The sequence below is a fragment of the Rousettus aegyptiacus genome, unplaced genomic scaffold, assembly GCF_014176215.1.
Source record: "Rousettus aegyptiacus isolate mRouAeg1 unplaced genomic scaffold, mRouAeg1.p scaffold_m13_p_6, whole genome shotgun sequence".
Taxonomy (NCBI): domain Eukaryota; kingdom Metazoa; phylum Chordata; class Mammalia; order Chiroptera; family Pteropodidae; genus Rousettus; species Rousettus aegyptiacus.
The window spans coordinates 2,622,357-2,649,977 of record NW_023416309.1 but is presented as its reverse complement, the minus strand read 5'-3'; the positions used below and the strand labels follow the sequence as shown (position 1 = coordinate 2,649,977).

General features: G+C 42.1%; 1 protein-coding gene across 1 annotated transcript; it reads right to left on the bottom strand.

The window, feature by feature from the left end:
- Positions 1-338: 338 nt before the first annotated feature.
- LOC107509905 (anthrax toxin receptor-like) lies at positions 339-18,416 on the bottom strand. The gene is made up of 9 exons (XM_016142830.1): positions 18,319-18,416; positions 15,739-15,820; positions 15,605-15,638; positions 14,484-14,563; positions 14,338-14,406; positions 13,950-14,024; positions 13,795-13,855; positions 1,137-1,206; positions 339-591 (listed from the first exon to the last, which is right to left on the bottom strand). The coding sequence occupies exons 1-9, from the start codon at positions 18,375-18,377 to the stop codon at positions 429-431; spliced, it is 693 nt and encodes a 230-aa protein (XP_015998316.1). The 5' UTR covers positions 18,378-18,416; the 3' UTR covers positions 339-428.
- Positions 18,417-27,621: the final 9,205 nt, after the last annotated feature.

The following is a 27,621-nucleotide window of genomic DNA, read 5'->3' as shown; positions in this document are numbered from 1 at the left end:
CTCAAAATGACAGCTAGTGTTCCCCAAACAGGCTTGGGCGCCAGGAGCTGTGAAGATCATAAGTATGTTCAGAGCCTTTCCACAGCCTCATAAATTCAATGGGAGCATACCCTGACTATACTGGGCCTCTGCTAGTCTTACCCTCCAGGTCCCCTGTTGCTGGGCCTGGATTTTCAGGGCCCATTTGCCCTAGAGGTTCTGGACTCTGCCCTTAGCACATATTCTCTTAGTCTCTCTGACTTTCCCCAGTTGGAATCCAGATGGATTTTAAACTCACATCATGACATCCAGGCCAGGGGAAGAGGCAAGGTGGGGGACAGAGTAGGTAGAGCCTTGGCATAATTTTTGGAGCCTGATTAGAACTCTAATTAATTGGTCTTTCCATGTGCCTTAATGACATTAGGGGGTGAGGTGGCTGTCTGCACAAGCTACCTTCTGGGCCTTCCTGGGGTCTTGCCTCCACAGGATGTCTTTCCCTTTAGTGTTTTGCACAGGCTCATCCTAATACTCACACAGTCTTTACTGGTGACTTTCAAGGTTACGTTTTCGTAGCTCACACCATTGTTGAGGCTGTAGTCAATGATGACCACTCTAAAGAACCAAAAGAGTAGATGGTGACCACCTGCCTGGATAGACATGGTTCTTGAACTTGGCTCTACCTGTAGGACACAGCTCTCCTCATAGTAATAACTTTGAACATCAGGCATTAGGGGCAGACCAAAAGCAGATAACATGGGTAAGAAGAGTTTATCCAAGGCACTACAAGGTTAATTTCTGCAAAGAAGACTGACAAGGCAGTGGGGAGACCTGAATGGGGTCAGATCCTCTTGTGGCCATGATCTGAGTGACCAGGATGGCTGCTTGGTGTCACTATTGCCACTCTTCTGCATTTGTAGAATATGTTGGCTTAGCATGAAAAGGCTGCCAGGAGCAAAGTTACCATCCTTTGGGCACATCATCTCCCCCATCCTGCTCCCTCAACAGAAACAGGTCATAGCAGATCCCTGAGCACCTTGAGAGTTTCTCGAACCCTCCCAGAGATAGGCAAGCAGTGCCCAAGAAGAGGTGGCACCCCACATTATAGATATCTCATGGGGCTCAAAATTTCCCACCTTTTCCCAACTCAAAATACTTACTGTCCAGCTTTATCAAATACATGTCCTGCGCATAGTAGTTTTTCAACTGTAATATTAATGGCCTTTTTGCCTAAAAGACAGTCACAAAAGAATAATGTCAATGGATATGTCCATTAATTCATTTCCCTCTGCCTGACCTGAGCAAGCAGAGGTAGCATTTTGGCAGATGCCAGTTTCTCTTCTCTGCTTTACTTCTGAGCACATGCCAGGCTCAAGGCACTGTGTAGTGTTCTGGGTTTAATGGGAACAAGGCAGGCAGAGTCTCTGCTTTCAAGAGCCTTATATTTTAGGGACTGGAAAAAGACATAGATAATGAAATAACAATGAACAAGGTAAATGCCCAAGAGCGAAAAGTACTGTGACATCAATAAACAAGGGATAGTGAATGGAGGAGAAGTGACAGCTGCTTAGAAATGGGTGACCTGTGCTATCTTTAAGGATACAATTTCTCTTTAAGAAACTGACATATTTATATGTGAAATACTTCAATGTCTGTCGCTTCAAAATAATTAATGGTAAGGGTATCAACTAAATTATATTCATCAGAGTTAATAATTATGATAGTAGGATGGTGGCTGTTTCAAGTTCATTATACATTTTTTGCTACTTTTGTATATTGCTGAAAATTTCTATTAAAAATAAGGTCTTTCTAAAGAGACAGTACTGGAGCTACAAGCAGATGAGAGAAAGCCAGGGAAAGATCCTAGAGAAGAGTGTCCGGGCCATCGGAGTACATGTGCCAAGCCCCTGAGGCATAAATAGCTGTGCTTGTTAAGCAGCAAAAGAGGAGAATTGGGGAGAGCCTCATGGGTCCTGGGAAGAGGTTCAGATTTTAGTATAAGTATAATGCATTGGATGAGGTGCTGGCCAGGTGTGGATATGTTTTGGACAAAGGGGCAACAGGACTTGTGGCAGACTGAATGTGGGGGATGAAAGCTAAGAGGAATCAAGGACAACATGCTGGTTTTGACCAGAGTGACTGGTAAATGGCGGTGCTCGTCATTGAGACGGGAGTCTTGAGCAGGAAATTGGGGCTTTCTTTGTTTGTTGTTGTTTTCTGTTATGTTGTGCGGGTTTGGAAGGTGGCATTTCGGCAGCTCAGAACAGTTCCATAACTTGTAGCTGGGACACCTTTTCACTGTGGGCCCAAACTCTTTTTATATCCTTGGACACTAGCCATAGGTCATGGTTATTCCATATAGAATGGCCATTTCCACATGAACCAGCTTTTTGGTTCGAACTCAGTTGTCAGATAGACTATGAACTCTTGAATTATTTTACCCATTCATTGGTGCCAATAATGAAAGTAATCATCAAGTATGGTTTGGGGAAAGGATTTGTGTCTGAAGGGTAGAATGGTTGGGGTTAGTGGGAAAAAATTTCTAAGAATGTGATTGACTTTCCCATAGGGTGTTATAGTCCAGAACCAGGAGAACAAGGTGATGGCAGCAAAGCATGTTTGACAAGAAAGGAGTTTTCGAACCAATGTTGATTAAACCAAATACTTCAGTTGCCACTTTTCAAAGATTTTTGAAGTTCTAAAAATGCTACACTATTAAGACAGATAGTATAAAGAGAAATATTGATTTAAAAGTTCACTGTAGTGCTATTTACAATAGCCAAATTATGGAAGCAACCTAATTTCCTATCAATAGATGATTGGATAAAGCATATGTAGTACTTATGCACAGTGGAATAGTACTCAGCCATGAAAAATGAAATCTTACCATTTGCAACAACATGGACAAATCCATAGAATATTATGCTAAATGAAAGAAATCAAAAACTGAAAGACAAATGCAAAATAATCATACTTATATGTGGATCTAAAAAGCAAAATAAATAAAAGACAAAACAGAAACGAACTCATAGATCCAGAGAACAAACTGATGGTTGCCAGATGCGAGGAGGGTTAGGGGACTATGTGAAAAAGGTAAAGGGATTAAGAAACAGAAATTGGTAGTTATAAATAGTTCTGGTCAAGATGGTGAAGTAGGTAAATACTGTGCTTGTCTCCTCTTGTGAATGCATCAAAATTATGACTAAACTACAGAACAACTATCATTGAGAATTGCCTGTTGTCTATCTGAAAAGATTTTTAACTAAGGATATAGATAAGAAACCATTTTGAGACTGGTAGAAGGGGTGGAGATGCAGAATGAGTTGGTCCCACACCCATGTGTGGTGGTTAAAAATTGGGAGGGATAGCTTAGCTGTGGAAGTCCCCCATTAGGAGTAGAGGATCACAGCCCCACATCAGGCTCCTCGGCCAGGGTTCCAGTGTCAAGAAAAGAAGTCTGCACAATTTCTGGCTGTAAAGACCAGTGGAGGTTGTGGCTGAGTGAGACAGAGTTCTGGAGAAGTCTCAGGCATTCCTCTTAAAGGGCCATGCATGGACTTACTAATGAATTCACTCACTCTGAGCACCAATGCTGGGGCAGCAACTAGAAAGATGCCAGGAACATACAGTGAGGAACTAAATTGTCTGGCTTCAGGGTGGGGGCTGGAGGGACAACTTTCTCCCAGACAGCGGTGCAGGCAGAAACCACAGTTTCTTTGTTGAGCCCTTCCCTCATCCAGCATGCAGATGCAGGTGGCCACTATATCCGAGTCTCCATCATCCTAGCTAACTCTGTTCACCTCATGCTGGTGATTTCCTGAGACACTATTTCACTCAACTTGTGTGCCCATCCAAGACACTTCCGGTGGCTTCTCTATCAAGTACCCTGTCTTGGCTCATGATGTGGACTTTTCTAAATTCTCCTCAAGGTTTTCAAACTCCAAACAAGCAGCATCTAGCCTCAGCATGCCCCATACTGCTTGGTAAGCAACCCTAAGTTCAGCACTAGTGGCTGCCAGACTTGGTTCACAGCTTGGTCCAGCCCAGGCACCTCCAAGCCCAGTAAAAGTGGCAACAATCTGCAGATGACTCATTGTAGCTCCTGCCATGTGGCCTGGGGAAGGGCAGGCAGTATTTGACCTTGGCCTGCAAAGTGGCTCCTCCCAAGAGGCCCAGGAGCCTACACACATATTGGCTAGCTCTAGACCGCACCACTCAACCATCTGCACAAAAGTCACACCCAATGGGAAGTTTGGGAAAGCACTCGAATCCCACTAAAGTGAATCCTTCTCCGAATCCAGCTCCTACTCAACAGCTCCTATACTGCAGTCATGGCCAGCTCTCACAACGAAATAGCCTCACAGTGAATTCCACCCACTGATGTGCCAACAGCAACCAAGGCTCAACTACAACAAGAGAGCACACGCAACCCACATAAGGGAGCACCAATCTCAAGTGATGAGGGAAATCATGCCACTGTGCCCTAGAGGACACCTACTATATAATGACACTCTACTTAGACTGGGAAACATAGCAGCTCTACCTAATACATAGAAACAAATGCAGGAAGGCAACCAAAATGGAGGTAAAAGAAACAAGTCCAAAGCAAAAGACAAAGCAAAGCTCCAGAAAAAAAAAAAAAAAACGAAACAAAATGGAGAAAAGAAACTACTAGATGCAAAGTCCAAAACACTGATTATAAGAATGCTCAATGATCTCATCGAAAGCTTCAGTAAGAAGATAAGAAAAATAAAAATGGACATAGACTACATAAAAAGGAATCAGTCATAAATGAAGAATACAGTAACTGAAATAAAAAATACATTAGTGAAAATCAATAAGTTAGATGAAGTAGAGAATTAAATCAGCAATTTGGAAGGTAAGGTAACAGAAAATATAATCAATCAGAAAAGCAAAAGAAAAAATTCTGAAAAAATTAGGCTAGTTTAAGGGGCCTCTGGGCAGCACTTGATGTACCAACATTTGAATCATAAGGGGTACCATAAGGAGAAGCAAGAGAGAGCAAGAAATTGAAAACTTATTTTAAAAAATAATGGTGGAGAATTTCCCTAACTTGGTGAAAAAATTAGACATACAAGCCCAGGAAGCACAGAATTCCAAATAACCCAAAGAGGTCGCACCAAGCCACATCATAATTAAAATATAAAAAGTTAAGGACAAAGAGAATTTTAAAAGTAGCAAGAGGAAAGCAATTTGTTACCTAAAAGAGAGCTCTCATGAGACTATCTAATGATATCTTAATAGAAACTTTGCAAGCTAGAAGGAACTGACACGAAATATTCAAAGTGATATAAAGCAAAGATCTATAACTAAGATGACTATACCCAGCAAAGCTGTCATTGAGAATTGAAGGACACATAAAGAGCTTTTCAGATAAAAAAAGAAGAAAAAAAGTTCATCAATATGAATAATAAAATGACAATAACTACATATTTATCAACAATTACTTTAAATGTAAATGGATTAAATGCTCCAATCAAAAGACATAGGGAGGATAAATGGATAAGAAAACAAAACCCTCACATATGCTGCATAAAAGAGACTCACTTAGGATAGAAAGACACACACAGACTAAAAGCAAAAGGATAGAAAAGGATATTTCATGAAAATGAAAACAAACCAACAAAAAGAGCTATGCTGGTGATACTTACACTAGACAAAATAGACTTTAAAACAAAGACTGTAACAAGATGCAATGGACCCTGCAATCCCACTCCTGGGTATTTATCCAAAGAAACACAAAACACTACTCTGAAGAAACATGTGCATGTTAATCTCTGTATTCATTGCAGCATTATTTACAACAGCCAAAATATGGAGGCAACCTTGGTGTCCATCAATGGATGGATAGATAAAGAAAAATTGGTACATATACACAATGAACTATTAGCCATAAAAAATAATGAACTTTTGCCATCACCAAAAATATGGATAGACCTAGAGGGTATTGTGCTGAGTGGAGTAAGTCGGACAAAGACAAATGTCACATAATTTCACTTATATTTGGAATTTAGAAAATAGAATAAATGAACAAACAAACAAACATAAAAGAAACAAGCTCATAGATATAGAGCATGGTTGCTGGGTAGGGAGGCTGGAGGGATGAGTGAAGTGGCAGATTAAGAAGCGTAAATTAGTAGTTACAAAATAGTCATGGGGTTGTAAATTATAGCATAGAGAATATAGTTGATAATATTGTAATAACAATGTATAGTGCCAAGTTGGTACTAGACTAAGTGGAGGAATCACTTCTATACAATAATATCGAATGTCAACTCTAACTGGAAATAAAAAATATTAAAAAAATAATTTTGGGGTTAAGCTTTTCTACATATCTTAAAATGTTTTTCTTGATGTTTTAATCAGAAGAGACTGTAATTAAAATCAATGAAATCAATCCACAGTGCATCAGAACTCCTGACAATAAATAGCACTGCTTGGACACTTCTGGTAAGCCCCTCGTTGGGTATGGGTTTATGGTCTGCTGAGGGACCCACGACTGGGAGACTGGCTCTCCCATGCGAGTTCCCCCTGCAGGTCTTTTTTGGAGAGAAACACGGGTGATCTCTAGAGTGAAAACCAGTATACGCCTAGACCACAGAGATAGGATCTGACACATTTCCTGGGGGAAAGGTTGTGTCCCACCTTTTTCAAGAACTGTTATATCAGTGTGGCCAAAGGCTCAGACTGAGCAATCGGATCACCTGTGTCTACTTTCAAATTTTTCCTTCATTATGGGCTGGCCTTAAGCAAACTCTTTAAAGGCTCCTCCCTCTGGTTGCACTCATGCAAAGAAATAATAGGTCTCCTTTGAGAATTGTGATAGTGTATATAAGGCACATTATGTAATCTAGTAAGTGCTCCATAAATGTTACCTCTCCATATCAAGGAGTTACTCAGTCCTTAAATCACTCCTGAGTAAGTACAGACCTCCTTGAGGTCATCTACATTCTCTGTGGTGTGAGAATGTGGCAAAGGCAGACTTTTGCCACATTCTGGACATAAGGGAAAGAAGGAGAGATGGCCTAGAAGTGTTGTGAGGGGGACAGTTGTTCTGGCTTTAGCAGATGGTCCTGAAATAAGAAGTCATTGAATAAAATATAATAATATCAAATGAATGAGTCAAGGGGTTAACTAGAAAAGGCAAGAAAGATGCATAAAATCCAACTGTACCCCACACTCTGTGGGGAAGATCACATCCACCTCAGCACTGCCTGCTCAACATCAGCCTGCCCCAACTGTGCACTTCCTCTGACCACTCACTCATCATGGAGGTCCACCAGATGCCTGAGTATTTCTGTTAATATGTGCATTTTGATTTTTAAGATGAAACCCTTTCATACAATACTGTTCAACATATGTGATTGGACTTAGTGCCACCACCATACTGGCACCATTTTACAGAAGAGAAAAAAGAGACTGAGAACAGAACCCTAATTTGCTCAAGGTCATATATGTGGTGTGTGCCTGTGCCAAATTTCAGGGCCCAGGCATTGCAGTTGGCATCCTCTCTCATTCCAAGGTGAGCACACACTCCTGGGAAAGCTATCAGTGCATCTGGCACAGATTCAGAGTCCCAGAGCTGCCTCCAATTCCCACTAGCAGACTCGTGGGATTTAGGTACTCACTCTCAAGGGATGTGAGGACTAAGGAAAATGTGGTGGAATGCAGTTATTAGGCAGACCAGCAGATAGACCCATCTGTGGCAAGGGTCAAGCCCTGCTCCAAGATGCTATTGTGGTGCTGGGCTTTGCATATGAAGAAAGAAGTGGCGGGCTTCCCAGCCAAGTTCCTCCTTGCATGTGTCCACATGACCTCTATTCTCACAATGTAAACAGCAAGTGGTCAGTAAAAGCTTTAGAGCTTGACTAGCTGAGTGGAATACAACGTGGTATGGAAAATTTGTCACTTAGAAGCACCAAGGGGGATACTTACTGTAGACTTTGCTGGCATCCAGATTATATCTGCAGAAGTAATTATCCATTTTAGCTTGCTCTAGGCCATTAACAAAAAAAGCAAGATTGTAGATTTCTGCAAGGGCAACATCCAAAGGTCTGTGTGAGGAGGGGCTGAGTGCTGTCGTTCGTCTGATCACACAATTATGGCAGGAACCCTCAAAATGGAATATGCAAGGGACTCCTATGGGGAAGCAGCTGTGTCTAAACTAACATCTGTGCACTCTGTGGACAAGATCATCATCTGGTGTCCCTGAGGGTCCACTATGAGGAGGCTGAGTTGGGCCTTGGGCACTCAGAGGTCCTCTAACCACAATCTGTGAGCCATTGAGCACATAAAAGGCATATACAGACTTATCCCCTCACAGGAACAAACCCTGCTATGGGTTTCCAATTCTGAAATACCAGGTTTCCCTTAAGAGGTTCAGGCAGTACTCTCCACCAGGCCCTATTTACATAAATGAGAAAGGAGAGAAGACAATGTAGCTGAAGTCTTCTCTGTCTCATGTCTGAATTGAGTACCAGGCTTGGGTGCCCCTGGGATTCACCGATACTTGGGTGTCTATTTCTCCTCCCTGTCATTCTATGTATCTATAGAAGCCTGGAGACCCTAGGGGCAAGTGTAGGAGTCGGGTGAGTCAGGACAGAGCCCAGGATGCTGCACAAGAGACTCCAGCATGGAAGGAGAATTCTTGTCTTAGCTGCAGTTCTGAAAGTCAGCAGATGGCCACTCTCTTCCTGAATTGTCCCGACCCTTCGTGGACTTCACACACTCACCCTGGATTCACCAAGCACTTCCTTTAGCCAGTTGGTATGATAGAATGGAGACATTGGTATGCTAAGGTGCAGTTGTCCAGCATTTTCCCAGAGTGCTGGGCCTCTGAAGTAAACATCGGGGTATGCAGAGAGGGCAGCTAGTGGGTCAGGCCCCTGTGGAGCTAGCCAAGAGAACATATAGGACTTCCCGCTGCAAGCCCCATGTCACTGGCCTCCATTAGTGCCTCCTGGCTCAGCCTTGGCCAATTCCAATCCCAGATGCTTGATTCGTTCCAGCTCAACCCCTCAGCTATGTCAGTACAACCTTGCACTGGGCAACCCTGATCCCTCCTACGTCAGGTCTTCCTTCAACATCCAGCCAATCAAGTCAAGTTTGCAAATTCTCTGTCCCCAAAAAATAGATTCTTGGCCTGTGAGCCGACTCTTGCCTGCTGACACATTTTGTTATGCTTTCAAGTGTTTCTTAAAAATGGGAGTCAGGTTTAAAAGTGTGTGCATTTTCCTTAATAATTCAAGTGACTAGATCATTGGAAAATAGGACCACCTGGTAACAGTGGGTTCATATTTCTGCATGTCACTGTCAGCGGGCCAGGGTCTACCGTTCACCTCAGATGGAGAAGAGCCCCATGCCCCAGAGCTTGCCTTCACTCTAAGAGACCTCACACTGCAGTCAATCACCCTTGGCTTGGCTGACTCACTCCTCTTGCTCACTGTACTTGCCTGGCCCCCGATGGTACCCAATGGCAATTCCTGCGACCTAGGAAGAGCCCGCACCACATGGAACCAAGGGGAGAACACTGAGGCTTTGAGAGAGTGGCAAAGGCCAACTGATGGCCCTGTGCTAAGAAAAAAGCATGCGGCCCACTCAGGACAGGCTTGATGTGTCCAAGTGATATGTCTTCTCCCATGCACAGCAACCAATAGTGCAATGCTGCTTCCGAATCCAGTTCTGGGAGGCTACACATTCACTGCTCACAGTTCATAAGGACTCTGCCCACCATTGCACGTGGCTCTGTATTGGTCTGCAAGAAGCAGCAGGTCATGTCTCCTGCACAGCCCTGTTGCTTGAGCAAGCCACCCTAAACGGGGCTGCTGCCCCTCAGTCTCATAGAAGTTCATTTGCCATTTATATTCCAGGATTACTTGTTGCAAAGATATATTTCTTTGCAAGGCAGGACCCACCATTAATAATCCATATTATAATTAGACATAGTCAGAGGAGGACTATTTCGCTCCCTGAGTGTGAAGAGATCAGGCTTTCGATGTGGCAAAAAGAGCCAGTGTGACCATTCTGCAACAACAAAAGGCCAGAAGGAACCAGAAATGCACAATTCTGTGCCAGGCCAAAACATGGAACTCCTGTGTTCACACAAAGTCATATTCCCCCAGTAACTGAGCATTTAATATGCATCATTCTTTAATTTGCTCTCTTAAGTGCAAAACCCCTTGAGCTAGACATTACTAACTCAGTTTTGCAGAGAGAGAGAGAGAGAGAGAGAGAGAGAGAGAGAGAGAGAGAGAGAGAGAGAGAGAGAGAGCACGAATGCGAGCGTAACTAGGGCTTTCTGGAAGGCAAGTGGTTTCACCAATCCCTGACATGTATAGGACCAGGATCTGATCTTAAGGGCCAGCCCCAGGACTCACTTACACCACCTCTGCTCTAGTCTTAATTCTGATTTGCTATCGTAGGCTCCTCTGGGGACAAGGCCTCTCTGGTACTCAGAGACATGGTCTGTGCTCTTCAGCTTACAGGGCTGTGAGCATGGTGCCAGAATGCCCTGAGAGGGACCGGGGCAGTCACAGGTGAATGAAAGGCCCAGCCTCTTTCTCCATGTATGTGACAGGGGAGAGACAGCATCTGCTAAAGGCAGGCCGTCTGACAGCATAAAGCATAGCCTGTGCCTGCACTGTTCAGGAACCATGCACGCTGCCCCTCTGCCCAGATGCCCGTCCTTCCTCCCTTGTGCTCCCTGTTGCCCCCCAGGTACCACTCAGTTGTCCCTTCACCTTTGCAGCAGAGCCCCCTCTGTCCCTAGGTAACTGCAGCTCCCGAAGAGGGTCCTGTTAACCTGCAGGGTGAGGGTTTCAGAATTTTGACAGAAGTAACTTTATGTGCAAGGATTTTTCCTTTGTCCATGCAGTTATTCCTTCTGTTCTCGGTGCCGGAACCCAAATTCCTCCCATGGTAAAAACCACAGAAAGAAAATGGAGCCAGAGAAAGGACAACAGAGACACTAATGAAATAAATTTGGTCCATCTATATAACAGAATACCATGGAGAAGGTTGAGAAATATTATGTATGGCATGATTGTACGAATGTAAAAATAACCTTACAAAGTGTATTGAGATGGCTATGTACCTATTTAAGATCGACTATTTATAGCAGTTTTCTCTGAAGAGAGCAGAATGGAACAAAGGGGGATGTTTATCATAGTGGAGGGACAGCAGGCATTCCAGAGCTGCCTTTTGTATTTGTCAAAACTCTTCCAATGATACGCTTAATTTTGCTGCATTTAAAAAATGAAACTCAATTAAAATTAGTCACAGCTAAAGATATACACGAGGAAGGGTTAGGGAGTGAGTTAGCCTGATGACTGTAATTTATCTTGAATTTCATAATATTTCAATTTACCTTGACATTTATCAAAAATAAGATGGAATGATGAAGAAAGAGAAATATGGATACATAAGTGATAAAATAAGGTCTGATATTAATTTATAGTCGAGAATGGTAGCAGGCAGTTCATTGTAAAATTTTTTTCACTTTGCTGTGGGTTTGGTAATTTCCATAATTAAAGTTTAGAATGAATACAAAGAACTGAGTAATTGAAAAAAAAACCTTGCAGAAGCCATGGTATAAACTTGTGACAAATGACTAATGACAAGGACAGACTAAAGGCCGCAGGAACCAGCGGTGACATTCTACCAGGAAAGTCTTGGTGGGTAAGGCGCCCGTGAGCAAAGAATAGGTAGGCTGGACCTGTTCAGCTGAGAAAGGCCTTGCAGAACATCTAGCCCCCCACAGCCACCTGCAGCCTCTGTAGCAGGAGGGGTCTAGAGCAGAGGGTATACCTTGGATGGCCATGTTGTCTTGCTAAGAGAAGTCTCAGACTCCATGGCCAGACTGGGTTAGGAAAGTGGCCCTCTCAGCACCAGGACCCCGAGTGGAGAATCTGTTGGAGTACAGACCTAGAGTAGTGAGGCCAGCAGAGGCCTCTGCTCACCTCAGAGCAAGCCTGAGAGGCTGAAGAGGCCTCACGCTCTCCCCCTGCCTGTGTCCTCAGGCATCACACCATCCCCTCACTGATTTTATTCAGAGTGACAGCCTGATGAACTGGCTTCTTCCATTTCATTTGGGGTCCAGGTTCCTGCATTGTCTTTTCCCTTTAAGTGACTGTCCTGCTGGGCGGCAGTTTTCCACAGATGGCAACAGTTGAAAAGGTCAGAGCAGGGACTGCTGGGCCATACTGGCAGAGCGTAGACAGCAGGCGCCTGCTACCTCAGTTAGGCTGCCGTGGGGGATATACGACCACTTGGCATCCTCACCTGTAGTTTCACATGCTGCTCAGACACCATGGCCCGTGTTTGTCCAGGAAGCATGATCAGAGAAATGAAGATGCTGGGTTCACTGCACAGCTGGGTGCTTTAAACCGGGAGAAGCAGGTAAAGACCCTACTTGTTGTGGGGTCTCTAGCCCACCCCCATGTCTGCCAGTCCAGGTCTTAGGTTCAGAATACTGGAGGAGCAGGAGAGCTGCCACCAACAGCTGGCTCAGCTGGAGAGGTCTCATCCTGCAAATTCTTTAACCCCTCCTCTCCCAGCCTGGCCTCAGCATGTGGGGTGGGGAGAGGCAGTGATCAATGACAGAGATATTAGTACTGGCCACTGTTGTTTAGGGTCTAACTATTTCTAGATCCTGTGCCAGTCCCTGCAAAATCTTTCAGCCTTGTCTCCAACAATTGATTTGGTGGTGGGCATTGTTCTTTCTACTTGACACAAAAGTGGAAGTCATAGATGCCACATTTACTCCAGGTTAGATGCCCATGGGTAAGAGCTCAGATATACACACACAGTTCTACCTGACCTCATGGCTTATTGCTCTATAGCCTTACAGAAAGAGCCCAGAGGCCAGAGCCAGCTGCCTGGGTCTGGATCCAGCTGGATCTAGTTGTGCGCTGTTACTATTTGACAATTGTGCTTATCCATCCACCTCAGTGGCTCGAATCCTAATGATGTGAACTCTCGAGTCTGAACATCCTGAGCTCATTACAGAGGGAGGGCTCCTATCAGGAAGCTAATTACCCGGAGTTCTTCAGCACACTGACACAGGCACCTTCGCAGAGGAGATAGCATCTTCGTCAAGTTCCAGATCTCAGTGGGAGCACTCCCCATTTAATCACTGGGTGTGGTGTTTGCTGTGAGTATTAGTGTGCACGGATGTCTTTTTCTGACTGGGTTCCTAGTATGACATTGGACGTTGAACTGCGTCCAAATCTTTCCCTTCATCCATTGAGATAATCATGTTTTTGTTCTTCATTTTGCCGATGTGGTAAATTGCACTGATATTTCAAATATTGTACGAGACTTGTATTTCTGTAGTGACCCATATTTAATCGTGATGTATTATTCTTTATATATGTTGTTAGATTTTCTTTGGTAGTGTTTTGTAGAATGTTTTAAATATATATTCTATTATTTTTAATTTCATCTTTTGCTTTTGTGATTTCAAAAAGTAATTACCGTAAATTTATGTGTGATCATTTCATAATAATGTAAGTCAAGCACCTTTACTTATAATTACATACCCCACATGAACTTTCACTAACTTGTGTAGAGTGTACATTACTATGCGAATACCTCATGCTTACACACACCACACAGTCAAACACCACATTTACTTACCTCACACACATAACATACCGTGTCATACCATTCACATCACACTTGGACCACATACACTCATACTACATACCCATTTATACCAGAAATGTACGCACGTGCGCGCGCGCGCACAGACACACACACACACATTCTTTTGGCTAGAACAGTGACTCTAGCTCTTACCGTTCACACAGGCAATGAAACTCTCCTCTTCCATGACATCTAAACAAGAATTTTGTACAAGCTGAAATAAAGAGGTAGAAGGGTCAAAAAAGTGAATGTGGAACCATGGTGAGAAGCCACGCCATCCCCCCTTCTCACATTTAGCCCCCACTCACTGAGTTAATATATTCGTCAAAGGAACTGTAATCTTTCCTCCCATACACTTGGCTATGTCTCACAATGTCAAGCAGCTGAAAGAACAAGAGGAGATGGTTTAAATCCACAGCCAGGTCATGGGGACACAACAGGTTCCCAGTCCAGGAGACAGTCCCTGGCCTCAGGCATGGGCAAGCAGCCCAGCCTTAGGGAGTGGAAAGCCCTTACACCAGCAACTCTGGTGTGTAGGTTGTACACAATACTTATTTGTTTCTGAAGTGGCTCTCTATTGTCCAAATGCTCAGGCTTGATTATAAGACCATTCTTTGGGGAACCCTGGGAAACCTGTCTTTGAAAATAGTCCCCAAATGGGATAAGGTGCAGCCCCAGTTACCTGTTCAGAATTACCTGGTCTTTCTTATACTCGTCTAGACCCATGGTGTAAACCTTGGCTCCCATACTCTGAGCAGTGCTAACCTAAGAGGAAAAAGACTTCAAGAATAAAATACCAAAACACATGGAGCAAGGTGCTGGTAACAATGGCCTGGACTCACTTCAAACTTGGTTTCACGAACTGATTTTGGCAGCAGTGGCCCAGTGGTCAGACTGATAATCAGGCTGGTAGCATCATTGTCTGCAGGAGAAGAAAGGCCAATGTGGTATAGTAGCCTGAACTGACATGGCACAGGCTACCAGGACTACAAAACTACTCTCTGTACCTTCTCTTCCCAGAGAGAAGTGGCCTAAATACACATACCCACCATCCAGAGCCCCTGGACGGCTTTGCAGCTAACTCCAGCCAGAGGAGGGACCTTAGCCCAGGACCCAATTTATAGATGGGAAGACTGAATATAGCTTAGGGTTATTCCTACTAAACTCTCACTACAAGATGGTACAACTTTTGCCCTGAAAGGCAACTCCAGCTATTTCACTGGCCAAGCGTAACCATTTCAGATGATCACACGGAGGAACAGCCAGACTTCACTGTACAAGTGTCTCTTAGGCTGAGTGGAAGGCTGGGCTCCTGCTCTAAACAGTGCCTGTGGACACTCCTGCTGGTATCTGTGGGCCCAGAGGTTCAGAACTCAAGGTTAGAGGCACTTGGGCATCAGATTCCATGCTCAGCTCAATGTCATTCCCCACCAGACCCACACATCTTTCCTGACCAGAGCTGTGACCCTACAGTAAAAGTAAAGATACTTCTGAGCTCAGCACAGACTTTTCCACTCTTGGAGACACTGTCACAGGACAAAAGTCAACTGAAATGAAAAAGCTGCAAGGAATATGAGTCAGAGCCAGATTGTGCAGGAGGAAAAAGTGTGGTCAACAAAGAGAAATCCAGCTCTTTTTTATTTTTGTAAACTTAATCCTGCCTGCTCTAGGCCCCCTGACTTTTTCTTTTTCTTTTTCATGCAACCCAACTATAGGTCAAATACCTCTTATTCAATAAGAACCAAGACTATATCAACATGATCCCATGTAGTTCTGAGAACATCAATGCAAAGCTTTTTATTCTCACTATACAGAGGAGGACCCTTTAGCACACAGAGGGCAAGAATCTTGGTCAAATGTGAGTACTAGGAAGTGCCCATGGTGGGTCTGCACCCAGACCTCACTGAGGCCCTGCCTAGCTCTGTTCTGGACTCGACCATAATGGAGTCAGCAGGCAGCTTACCTCGAAGAAAAGCTTTCTGAATCTGCTCATTTGCCTGCAATAAAATGAAGGAATGTGGAGTGAAGGTTGTAATATGACACAGTAATACTCTAAAACCTGACAAAGCAAATACTCAGAGCTCTAGCAGTCTGTACCTTTTTAAATCCTTCCTGCATGTTTCTGTCGCTTGTAGGCACTACATTCTTAAGTTTGGCAAGAGCGGCTTGTATTTCTTTTCTGAAAAAAAATTTTAAAAAGAGGTTGAGATAGAATGAATAGTTAAGTGTTAAAAAACAGCCTCATGCTGTCTTGCTGCCATTCTGCACTGTGCAGACCTGCCTGGACAATAGAGGACACAGTAGCCCTGCCATGGAGTTTCTGCCCTATATCTTTGAAATTGATGGGTCTGTTTAGGCCTTCTCGGTCCCCACTTTGGTGAGCACCTGATGGGGATTGGGAACTTTGCTTTGCTTATCCCGGGTGTATAGTCTGGCTTTCTGTGCCTTATTCCTGTCTCAGGCACATTAATATCATGGAAGCCTTGACAATCCATGGTCAGAGTGGGGAGCATCCATGGATAAACAACGTGACACCTGTACTCACAACGTGAGTAGAAAATAAGAATCACCTCCAACAGTTACACTCTCTTCCAACAGGTAAGGCTAAGTTTGGAAAGATCATCTTGCTAATCCCCCGGCCTGTCGCGGCTTCCCCTGCTACAGACCCTAAAGTTGATTCAGTACCCCCAAGCCACTCCCCCTTCTGAATTGGTGCTACAGGAAGTAGCCAAGCTACTTAATTAGAGTGATAAGGTTCCTGGCCATCACATGCTCCTGAAGAACAAGACCAAAAGCTGGGGAAGTGACCCTGAGAGCTGTCCATGGAGGCAGAAGATCAGACAGCCACGGGCTGCCTCTAGTATGTGGCCTGTCAGCCACTGTCAAACCAGAGAGCAGGGGCTGAACTGGGACACACAGGGCGGGGAGGATGGGTGGGAGCTTGGGTTTAGGCTAATGCCATGTGATGGGGCAGAGCTGGCACAGCTAGGTGAAGCTGAGCCTGGACTCTGAAAGCTGGCTGCTTGCCATGAGTGGAAGAGTTGCTGTCCTGGGGTGAGATCTGAGAGCCTGGCCCAGCCAAGGAGGTAAGGAGGACTGAGACTCATGGCCAGCGGAGGTGAAGCCAGGCCATGCCCAGCCCAGCACAAACACCCTCTGCTCCCGGCACCACACTTCAGAAGATTTTTGTTTTGTCATCAGCATCTCAAAAGATACTGGAACTGTCAGCTCTCTCCAGCTCTCCAGAACCCAGCTCCAGGCTTTGCTCTTTTTTATGGCTCTCCATGGTGCTGTCAGTCCAGTCCTATGCCCAGTTCTGCTCCTGGGAGAGACACCAGCCTCCTGGTGGCCTCGGCAAGCCCTCTGACTCTTAAAATGTCACCCCCTCACACACATGATTTCATAGTTTTCCATTTCTCTGAGCCCTACATCTACTCCTGACACCCTTCCTCATGAACAATGGCCCCACCTTCACCCCCAGAGAAGACCTGGGAGGCTCTCCACAAGTCTCCCCACGGCTTGTCCTTGTTGGGCCCTTAGGTCTCTGCCTCGGAGGCAGCAGTTTTCTTTCTGTCGCCTGCAGGTCGACTTCCACCAGAGGCTCACATTCAGTGCCTTCTGCCTCTCTCTCTGTCCCTGCCAATTTCCTCCCAATGAACCAGCTTTCATCCACCTCAAACCCACTCGAGTCTCTCTCTCTCCCTCTAAAAAATACAAACCACCAGCACATACAAAAGCACATTTTTCTCTTGTTGAGAGAGCCACCAGTTCCCTCCCCTCTTCTCCTCAAAGCCAGACATTGGGGTGCTATTTGCATGCACTGGCACCACCACACCCCCTCCCCTGCAGCCTGGCTGTTTCTGCTTCACTCGGCTGTTCCTGATTCTCCCCAAAGTCCCGAATGGCAACTTTCCCCGACAAATCCTAGGACCCTTCTGTCCTAAGTTTCCTGAACTTCTCTTTGGTGCTTTACCCACCCTGAATTGGGTTCAGGTTTTTGTGTCCACCAGAATCTTAACCTCCCAGCTACTCAGAATCTCCATAACTTTTTACCACCAGGCCTTTGGGCACACCACCGGGCCCTTCTATGGCCCTCCTAAGATACACGTGTGTCATGCCTTCCTCAAACACCCCTCCCAGCCCTGTGGTGAGGATCCCACTCATGAGGATCCCTGTCATAGTTACACCAAGGGACCTAGCTTCCCTCCAGCGAAGCCTGTACTTCCAATGCCACCCACCTCTTCCACCCTGGGTCTGTCTCTGTTATCCCCAAAGTCCACAGGCCCAGAGCAGAGAGTGACACTGCATGGCAGGTGCAGAACATAGGCGAGCATTTACAAAGGATCCATACATCTGCTCTACTAGATTCAGAGTCCTCACAGCCAGCCTGTTCTAAGAAAAAGGAAGAGCACTGAGGAAAGGACTTAGAGCACGAGGGCAGGGCTTAGAGGGGGCAGGGATGGCCTAGAAGCTCCGGGGTCAGCCAGTGCCAGTGCAGCCAGGAGTCAGAAGAAGCCGGAGAGCCAGGGCTGGAAAGTAGGCGCTGAGGGGAGCCCAGGCCAGCTCAGCTTGCACACCAGTGGGTTCTCCACTGAGGTCTCAGGGAACCCCTCATTCCTTGGCTCTCCCTGCAGCCTGCCCACTGGGTTTTTCTTAGAGGATCAAAACAGCACTTACTTGTTTGAGGTGAGCTTCGTGAGAGTTTGGCCAAATGTGGAGTAAGTGATGAAGGACATTCGCAGTTTCGGGCTAAGGAGGAAGCACTCTTCATGAGATGTCATAAACACAGGCTCAAAATAACACCAATGAGCAGCCACAGAGGGGAAGTCATGACAACTTTCCTGCTCCTCACTCCAACTCTTCCTTTTTGGGGATCATTTCCCAACTCTGGAAGTTCCCATAATTTTAGTGAATGATTCTGAGGGCTGTGGAGTTGCTGGTCCTTCCTGGTAGAGCCAGAATGGCATCTTGCTCCATCCCTATACTAATCCTAAAATATCCTAAAAGTCTCTCACACTCACTTGCCCCCCCCCAACAAACACACACACACACACACACACACACACACACACACACACACACGCATGCACACAGCGCACAGACTAGAAGATAGACACCTAGCATCTTGAATGTGGGCTTCCCAAATGGTCTCTTTTACTGTAAAATTCTTTGACCCTTCATAGGTCTTTACTCCTTGCCTGTCTTTCCCGTACCTCTCATCTCAAAGGAATTATTTTTGTTCTTGGCTTCCATTCATTACATTCTTTCCATTCTTCTCTCTAGCCACTGTCTTCATTATTTGCTGACCTTCATTTTCTCTCAGGTAAATCACTACTCTAAGACTCTACTACTTCTGTCTCTTGTTCCAACTCATTTTAACCACGATTATCATATTTTTGTTTGTGGAGCACAACTTAGATCTTTTCACACTTCTGGTCAATAATCATCTATAGCTCTCTATTTCCCACAGTAGGAAATCTAAGCCCTTCAGCATGGCATTATAAGCCTCTATCACTTTAGCCCCAAGCTGTCCTGTCCAGGCTTATCTCCTAGCCCTCCCTTGAGTTAATCCTTCTCTTCAGCCACTCACTCTACAGGAAGTCTCTCAGATGGTTCCCATTACCCTTAAGTTCCCCATCTTCAGGACTCCATTTAAATTTTCACTTCCTCTTTATAATCACCCTTGACATTTTTCTTGAAGTCCTTGCTTTTTCATTTAAGTAGCTATTCAAGTCCTTTGCCCCTTGCCCTTTTTATTGGCCCTCAGCACTGTTTAGTTACTGTGTTACTAGTTTTCCTGTTTCATAATCTGTGAGGTTTTCACGGGCAGACTATGTCTCCTGCAATATGGCCTGGCCTCCAGAAAGGAGCCAAAAATGCTACCAAGACCTGATGGAACCAGTGTGACCTCTTCTTGCTTCTATTTCAGAGCACCTTCCTGGGTTCTGTGTTCCTGACCAAAGGGACTCCCATGCCCACTGAGTCTAAACAGCTTTGCACTCTGCCTGAAAGAGGAAAACATCAGCCATACTTTGTGTACTTTTTCACCAGCGCCTCTAGATATTTTTGAGTGTCATTCCAGTTCTTTTTTGCAGTGTCTGACCTGAAAATAAAGAAGATCTGAGTTAGAAGGATGAGGTGCATCCATTGAGTGGGCAGATTTCTGCCTCCCCACTTTCCAACAGGCCCTTTTGCAAGCTCCTCCTCACCCCATATAACCAATATTTGTCATACAACATTAGTTACTTTACTAGGTCACCTTGTGGTGCCTTTCATCAGTGTGACTTGTGAGGGGGCTGACCAATCAGACTTATGTGCTTCAGTATGAGGGACTTTTGGTAGCATGGCAAAATGGTTGGTCATGTTAGGTGGGGTTGTTAGATAAAAAATGAGGGAAGATGCAGTGATTGGAAAACGCGTTCTAATTCTGATATATTGGCTCTTCTTGTCCCACACTTACTGACATCCCAACAGGATCTCTGGCTTGAAGTCAGAAAGGATGTGCTACTCAGACTATTTTATTTTCCTTCTTTCTTATTAGCCCACAAAGCTGAGGCATTCTAGACACAGAAGACTTTTCCAGCATTACTGCCAGGTCAGGGCCTGTCTTACTCTTATCATGCCCCCACCAGCAAGAAAAGCTGCAGGTCTTTTCTATCCCTATCTTCATGTTCTCACTCCCATTGCTTTCACTTTAGTCCCTGAATATAAAGTGAAGAGGCTGAAGGGGATTGAGGTCATGATCTCTCTGTCTAAGTGAGAAATACATGTGTCCTACCTGCCCAGGACTCAAAGGTCTTTGCAATCCCACATCTCTGTAGGTTGGCACTATTCTAGGTTTTGGAAGACAAATTTGAGGCTCACTAACTAAGTATTTTGTTGAAGATTCTATAGATGACAAAGGTGAAACAGAGGCTGGTACTCTGGCCTGGGCTCTTTCCCTGTATATTTTAGCTCATATATTTTATTTGGCATATGAGTCAGAGGAACACACCAGAGGGCCATTCCTCTCATCTCCAGTGATCATCATACCCATAAACGTTTTGAATGACATGTTTATATGTGTGATTCCAACATTCCCTAAAACATCCTTCTCCTCTGTAGTATTTCTTCTGCTTTCTCTAAGCTGCACCTACAACTGTCAGCAGATGGTGAGAAAACTAAGGAAAGATTATTCGAACTGAATCAGGATTATCATTCATGGAGCATCCATGTACCATGCACTTTATATATATGATTTCCAATGCTAAAACAACCTTATACTATCAGTATTATTTCATTTCATAGAAAAGAAAACTGAGGCTCTAATAGTTCAAGGATTTTGCTAAAATTTCTATGGCTAGCGTAGATCTTAATCTCGATATAGCTGTGAAACCCTTGCTCTACCCATTGCACTTGGCAGATCAGGGTGACACTGCTTTGTCCAATTGTTGGGTAACAAAGCACTAGACTCTCTCAACCTACCTATAACACAGGCTTCCTGTCAGAAACTCCCATGTTTATGTGCAAGACAACTCCTTTCCTAATTATTGGTAACACTTTTCACTTCCCTTCACATTAGTCCTCTCCTCTGTTTTATCCCTGAATGAAGTAGTTTTTCCAGAAGATATTTACAGGAAGCAAGAATTTTCAACCCATCTACCTACTCTGGGAAAGTTTCCAGTTTGTGATGATTATGAAGTAAGATCTAGATTCTAGAACACAGAACACAAGTGTTCACGGGCTGTGGAAAACACCACAAACATGTCCCTAGGAAGGATGCAATCTGAAATAGACCTATCATGTGGGCTTCTGGAAAACAGAACTCCAAGCATGTTCTAGCATTCTACACTTAGAATGAACAGATGAATCTCTAGACATTTGAGGACATCTCTACTATTACAGCTTGAAGCAAAGAAAAAACTCCTAGTGATATAACCATACTGGGAAAATCAACATGGGTGGAGAAGAGTTGTGTAGGTGAGCTGAGCTTTAAAAGAAGTAAATTTTTCTCCTCCACAGTAAGAAGTCAATAGAGAATATATAAATCTCGAACAACCAGATACAGCTGTCAGTACAAGCATTATCAACATGATCATAATACTAGAAGAAAAATCTAGAAGATTAGGAAGTGGCTATCTCTGAAGAATGGGATCAGGAGTGGGGAGGAGAGGAGCAAGGGCCTAGAGTTTTTACATGTGTACTTTGTAATAGTGTTTAATTTTAAATTTATGGCCCAGCATTTCCTCTTAAATACAAAAATGAAATTAAGAAAACTAGTAGCGTGAAGGATATCAACAAAATGGTAGATTCTGAAACTCTAAACCCTTGTTCCTCCCACTGAAACATCGAACAAACCACCATGTGTTATCTGTACCAACTTTGTAGGACTCTAGGAAACAGTAAAAGTTTTAAAACAATAAAGCAAATGCACGATTAAGAAGTAGACATCTTTAAAATGGTATGAAAGTTTTGTGGCATTTTTAATCTCCTTTCCTCCCCTCTTTTTCTGGTATGGTGGCAGTTTGGGTTTGGATCAGTGGCCCTGTTCCTTGTTCTTCTTAAACTAGAGAGAGCAGTGCAGATCTTACTAACAAATTATTGTGCACAGCTTTTCTAAACTGGTTGCATTCACTTAGAATGATCAAAAGCAGCTGTAGACAAAGGTGTATTTAGAAAGTCACACATATGCCCAGACCAGAAGCATACTCAGAAAAGTCTTGAGACTCCTTAACCATTCACTTTAAGCTGATCCCTAAGCTCAGAGTAAGCCTAGCTAAGTTTTAAGTGAATGCACAGCCAATAGACATTCTGCCAAATTGAGAGTAGTGGCTGTTCTATGTAATTTCAAAAAAAAATTTTTTTTATTGGTCTTAGGTTTGTTTCTGCTCCTGGTATTCAAGGAAATCTCTGTCAAAATATTTGCTAAATATGACCTAAAGGAACAAAAGCACAAATGATCACATACAATAAGAAATATTCTTTGCAAAAGTAGTATGGAAAGTCTCAAAAAATTAAAATACTACACACTTCTAAGATAACATATAAAAGGAAAACATCGTAGTAACATATGTGGTATCCTTATTTCTAGAGTTACTTCACTATAACAATAACCCCCCCCCCCAATTTTCAACAAAAGATATCACAAAGAAATAAAAGAACATTATTCATTAAGAGGAATTAAATAAATTTGCTGAAACCATCCCTCAAGGCATCATACTTACTAGAAAAAGTATTAAAGCAATTATCTTAAATTGGCTCAGAGGAAAGGTAAAATAAGGACAAAGAAAAATTGGGAAGTAGGAAAAAATATATGAACAAAATAACAACATTAACAATGAGACATAAATTATTTTTTAAAAATAGAATTTTTGGAGCTGAAAAGGGTAATAACTAAATTGGAAAATTTATTACAGAGGTTCAATAGCAGGTTTGAGCAGTCTGAACAAAGAATACATGAAGTTGAAGATAAGACAATTGGAATTATTAAATATCAGGAGCGTAAATGAAAAAGAATAAAGAAAAATGATCAGAGTCTAAAGAACCCATGGGACACCCTTAACTAGACCAATATATACAGTGTGGAAATCCTAGGAGATAAGAGAAAGAAGCAGAAACATTATTGGAATAAACAACAGCCCCAAATGTGCAAAATTGGGTGAAATACATGAATCTACAAATTCAAGAACCTCAACTAACTCCAATTGCATTAAACTAAAGAAACTCACACTAACGAACATAACCAAACTCTTGAAAAAGACAAAAAAACATCTTGAAAGCAGCAAAAGAGCAGAAACTTATCACATACAAGAAGTCCTCAACAATACTATTTTTAATCAGAAATCTCGAAAATCAGTAGGCAGTAGAGGACCTATTTAAAGTGATGAAAGAAAAAAAAAGTCAAGCAAGAATGCCATACTCTGAAAAATTGTTCTTCATAAGTGAGGGAAAAATTGAGGTCTTCACAGATAAACAAAAGCTGAAGGAGTTTATTTTCAATAGACCTCCCTACAAGAAATGGTAAAGAGAGTCTGTTTGGTTAAAATGGAGGTACATTAGACAATAACTTGAAGCAATATGAACATAAAAAGATTTCTGGTAAAGACAAACATAAAAGCAAATGTAAAAGCTGTTTTTAAGATATTGGTTAATAACATAATTTTTTATTTTCTACAGAGTTAAAAATGCATTACAGTCTATAAATATATGCTATCGGGTACTTATTTGAAAAGATACAATTTACAGCACTGATAACACAAAGAGGTTGAAACAATGTAGAAGTGAGTTTCTGTATGTGATTGAAGTTAAGATGGTATCAATTGTAATTAGATTCTATAACTTTAGCATGTTACAGTTAATGCCTAGTAATCATAAAGTATTTATAATAGAATATACACAAAAGAAATAAAGAACTTAAAACCTGCCATTACCAAAAAAAAAAAAATCAAATAAACATACATAGGCAGAAATGAGAAAATAAGTGTATAAAAGCTATAAGACATATAAAAATTGTAAAATGGCAGAAGTCTTTTCATGTAGAATTACTTTAAATGTAAAAGGATCAAACTATCCAAGCTAAAGGCACAGGTTGGCAGAATAAATTTTTTAAAAAAATCTAAGTATATGCAATCTACATGAGACTCACTTTTGATATAAGACACAAATACATTGATAATAAAAGGGCGGAAAGATATTCTAGGCAGATAAGAACCCAAAAAGAGCTGAGGTGACTATATTAGACAAATATGCTTTAAGTAAATACTATTATAAAAAGAAAAAAGGGTGAAATTATGCATTCATAAAGGAGTCAATTCATCGAGAATAAAACATCTGTAAATAGATATGCACCAAACATTAGAGCTCCAAAACTTATGAGGCAAACATTGATATAATTTAAGAGAGATGGAAATACCCCACTTTCAATAATAATGGATAGAAAAATCAAACAATATATAAGGAAATAGAAATCAAGGACATAAACTGCAGTATAAACCAATTGAACCTAATAGATAGGTACAGAACATTTCACCTGACAATGACGGAATGTATATTTATCTCAAATGAGCATGGAATATTCTTCAGAATAAATCATGTTAGGCCACAAAATAAGTCTCAATGAATTTTAAAAGATAGAAATAATTTAATTTAATTTTCCAAAAACAAAAGTATGAAATTAGAAATCAATAGTGAAATGAAATTGAAAAATTCACAATTAAGTGAAAATTAAAGAGTATAATTTGAAATAACCAATAAGTCAAAAAAGAAATCACAAGAGAAATTAGATAATACCATGAGACAAATCATAATGAAAACTCTGCATAATAAAACATATGAAATGGCAGTGAATGCAGTGCCGAGAGGAAAATTTATAGCTATAAACAATACATTAAATAGATGGATTTCAAATTAATAACTTAACTTTATATTTTATGGAACTAGAAAAAGAAAATTAAACAAGCTAGCAGAAGGAAGAAATAATAATGATCATAGCAGACATAAATAATATGTGAAATAGAAAATTAAAGAAATACAAATGAAATAAAAAACTAAATTGAAAAAATTAAAAAATGACAAATCATTTTATTGATTGACTTATAACAAAAGAAAGACTCAAATTATTAAAATCAAAAAATAAACATGGGACATTACTACTGATTTTATAGGAATAAAAAGTATTATAAAATAATACTATGGACATTTATATGTCAACAAATTAGATGACCTAAATGAAATGGGAAAATTGTTAGAAACACACAACCAAATAAAATTTAATCATGATGAAATAATTAACATAGAATGGGTCTATAAGTAGTAAAGAGAATGAAACAGTAATCAAAAATATCCCAATAATTAAAGCTTCTATGGTGATTTCTACCATTTTTTAAAAAAAATTATTTATTTAAATTAGTTTCAAATATACAGTACATTGGTTAGATATCTAAATGTTAATAAACGATCCCCGCAATTGCTCCCTCTCTCCTCTAGCCTTCTGCTTAGCCATCATATTAATGCTAACTGCATTCCCTCTGCCATGTTCCCCATCTCCGTGCCCAAATATCAACTACTAATTTGTTCTTCTTTAATCTTTCGACCTATTCTTCCAGTCCCTCAACCCCTCTCCCCTCTGTCTATCACCAAATTGACCACTATATCTGTGAATCTGTTTTTGATTAGTCAGTTCTTCTTGTTCTTTAGATACCGCATATGAGTGAAATCCTATGGCATTTATCTTTCTCTCTCTGATTTACTTCACTCAGCATAATAACCTCTAGGTCCATCCATGTTGTTGCAAATGGTAGGATTTCGTTTTCTTTAATGGCTAATATTCCATTGTGCATATACACTATAATTTCATTATCCACTCATCTGTTGGTGGGCATTTAGGTTGCTTCCATATCTTGGCTATTGTAAATTGTGTTGCCATGAATATTGGAGTGCATAAATCTTTATGAATTATTGTTTTGGTTTTCTTTGGATAAATACCCAGAAGTGCAGTTGCTGGGTCAAAAGGTATATCCGTTTTTAATTTTTTTTGAGTAAACTTCATACTGTTTTCCATAGCAGCTGTACCAATTTCCAATCCTACCAATAGTGTATGAGGGTTCCCTTTTCTCCTCATCCTCGCCAACACTTGTGGTTTTTTGATTTATTGATGATAGCCATTCTGATAGGTGCGAGGTGATTCTCGTTGTGGTTTTAATTTGCATTTCTCTGATGATTAGGGACCTTGGGCATCTTTTCATATGTCTATTAGCTATCAGTATTTTCTCTTTGGGGAAGTATCTTTTTAGTTCTGCCATTTTTTAAATTGGATTGTTTGTTGTTTTTGTTGTTGAGTTGTATAAATTCTTTATAAATTTTGGATATTAACCCCTTATCAGATGCATCATTAGCAAGAGTTCTTAAAACATCTTGGCTAGCATTGTCTCCTGAAAGGACAGCCTGGGGCAAGTAAGTGCTGTCTCTGGAAGTGAGTTAGCACCTTCCACCAAGTGGGGCAGACCATGAGTGCTGGAAGATGAAAAGACAATAGAGCTCAAGGCATTACCCAGGGTTCACACCTACTCTGACCCTTCTGTGCTTTCTATCCCTGTCATGGCACATAGGCCATGGTTAACTCCATGAGGGGTTGTGAGGAGTCCGAAAGAGAAAATAGGAGACGTGACATAACCCACCAAAAAGGGAACACAGATCAATGGTCTGGTCTGCATAGCCCTATTTTGTTTACCAAGGCCAAGGAGAGATTTTGAAGGACACAAACATGCTAAGACCAGGTGCCCCTTCAAGGATGCTTCTTCAGTTGTCATCCCCTCTGAGAACCTCTCATTTACGGAGTTGATTTGCTGAGATCCTGAAGTAGCCAACTGCATTGACAGATGCCCTAACATTTTGCCTAAATTGCCATAATCCCAAGGATATCTTTCAGCTCATAGGTCTGAGTGGGTTAGCTAAGATTGTCAGGCCTGCATCAAAGCTCAACTTAATCCTACTTTCACTCAATCCCTTGCACAGATGTTGAAGGTGTAGAGATTCTCTTTAATGAGCATTCTGCACATGATCCATCCCAGTGTAGGCCTCAGGTAGTAGCCTATTTGCCCCAGATCTACTAGTTTTTCCCCCTGTAGCCTGGATGCAAGAGCTTTCCCCCAGGGCAAAGGTTCATCTAGCCTTACCTTGGGATATCAGGGTGGGAGAGAGTGGTGCTCAACCTCCCTGACTCATTCCAGCAACATATCAGGATATCAAGGATGCTGAGAAAGGGAGAGCACTGTACAGATGCTTTACAAGAGTATACATTTTAGAGTGGCCTCTGTCTTGTTATGAGACTAAGAGTCAGTCCTCAAAACCAATAGCATATATTTTTGATTGGTATATGGAGCTTCTAAAAACTAGATGCTCAACATCACTAGCTATTAATGATGCAAATCAAACTAAAATCAAAATCACAATGAAATATCATCTCACACCTTTTAGAATAGCTGTTATCAATAGGACAAGTAA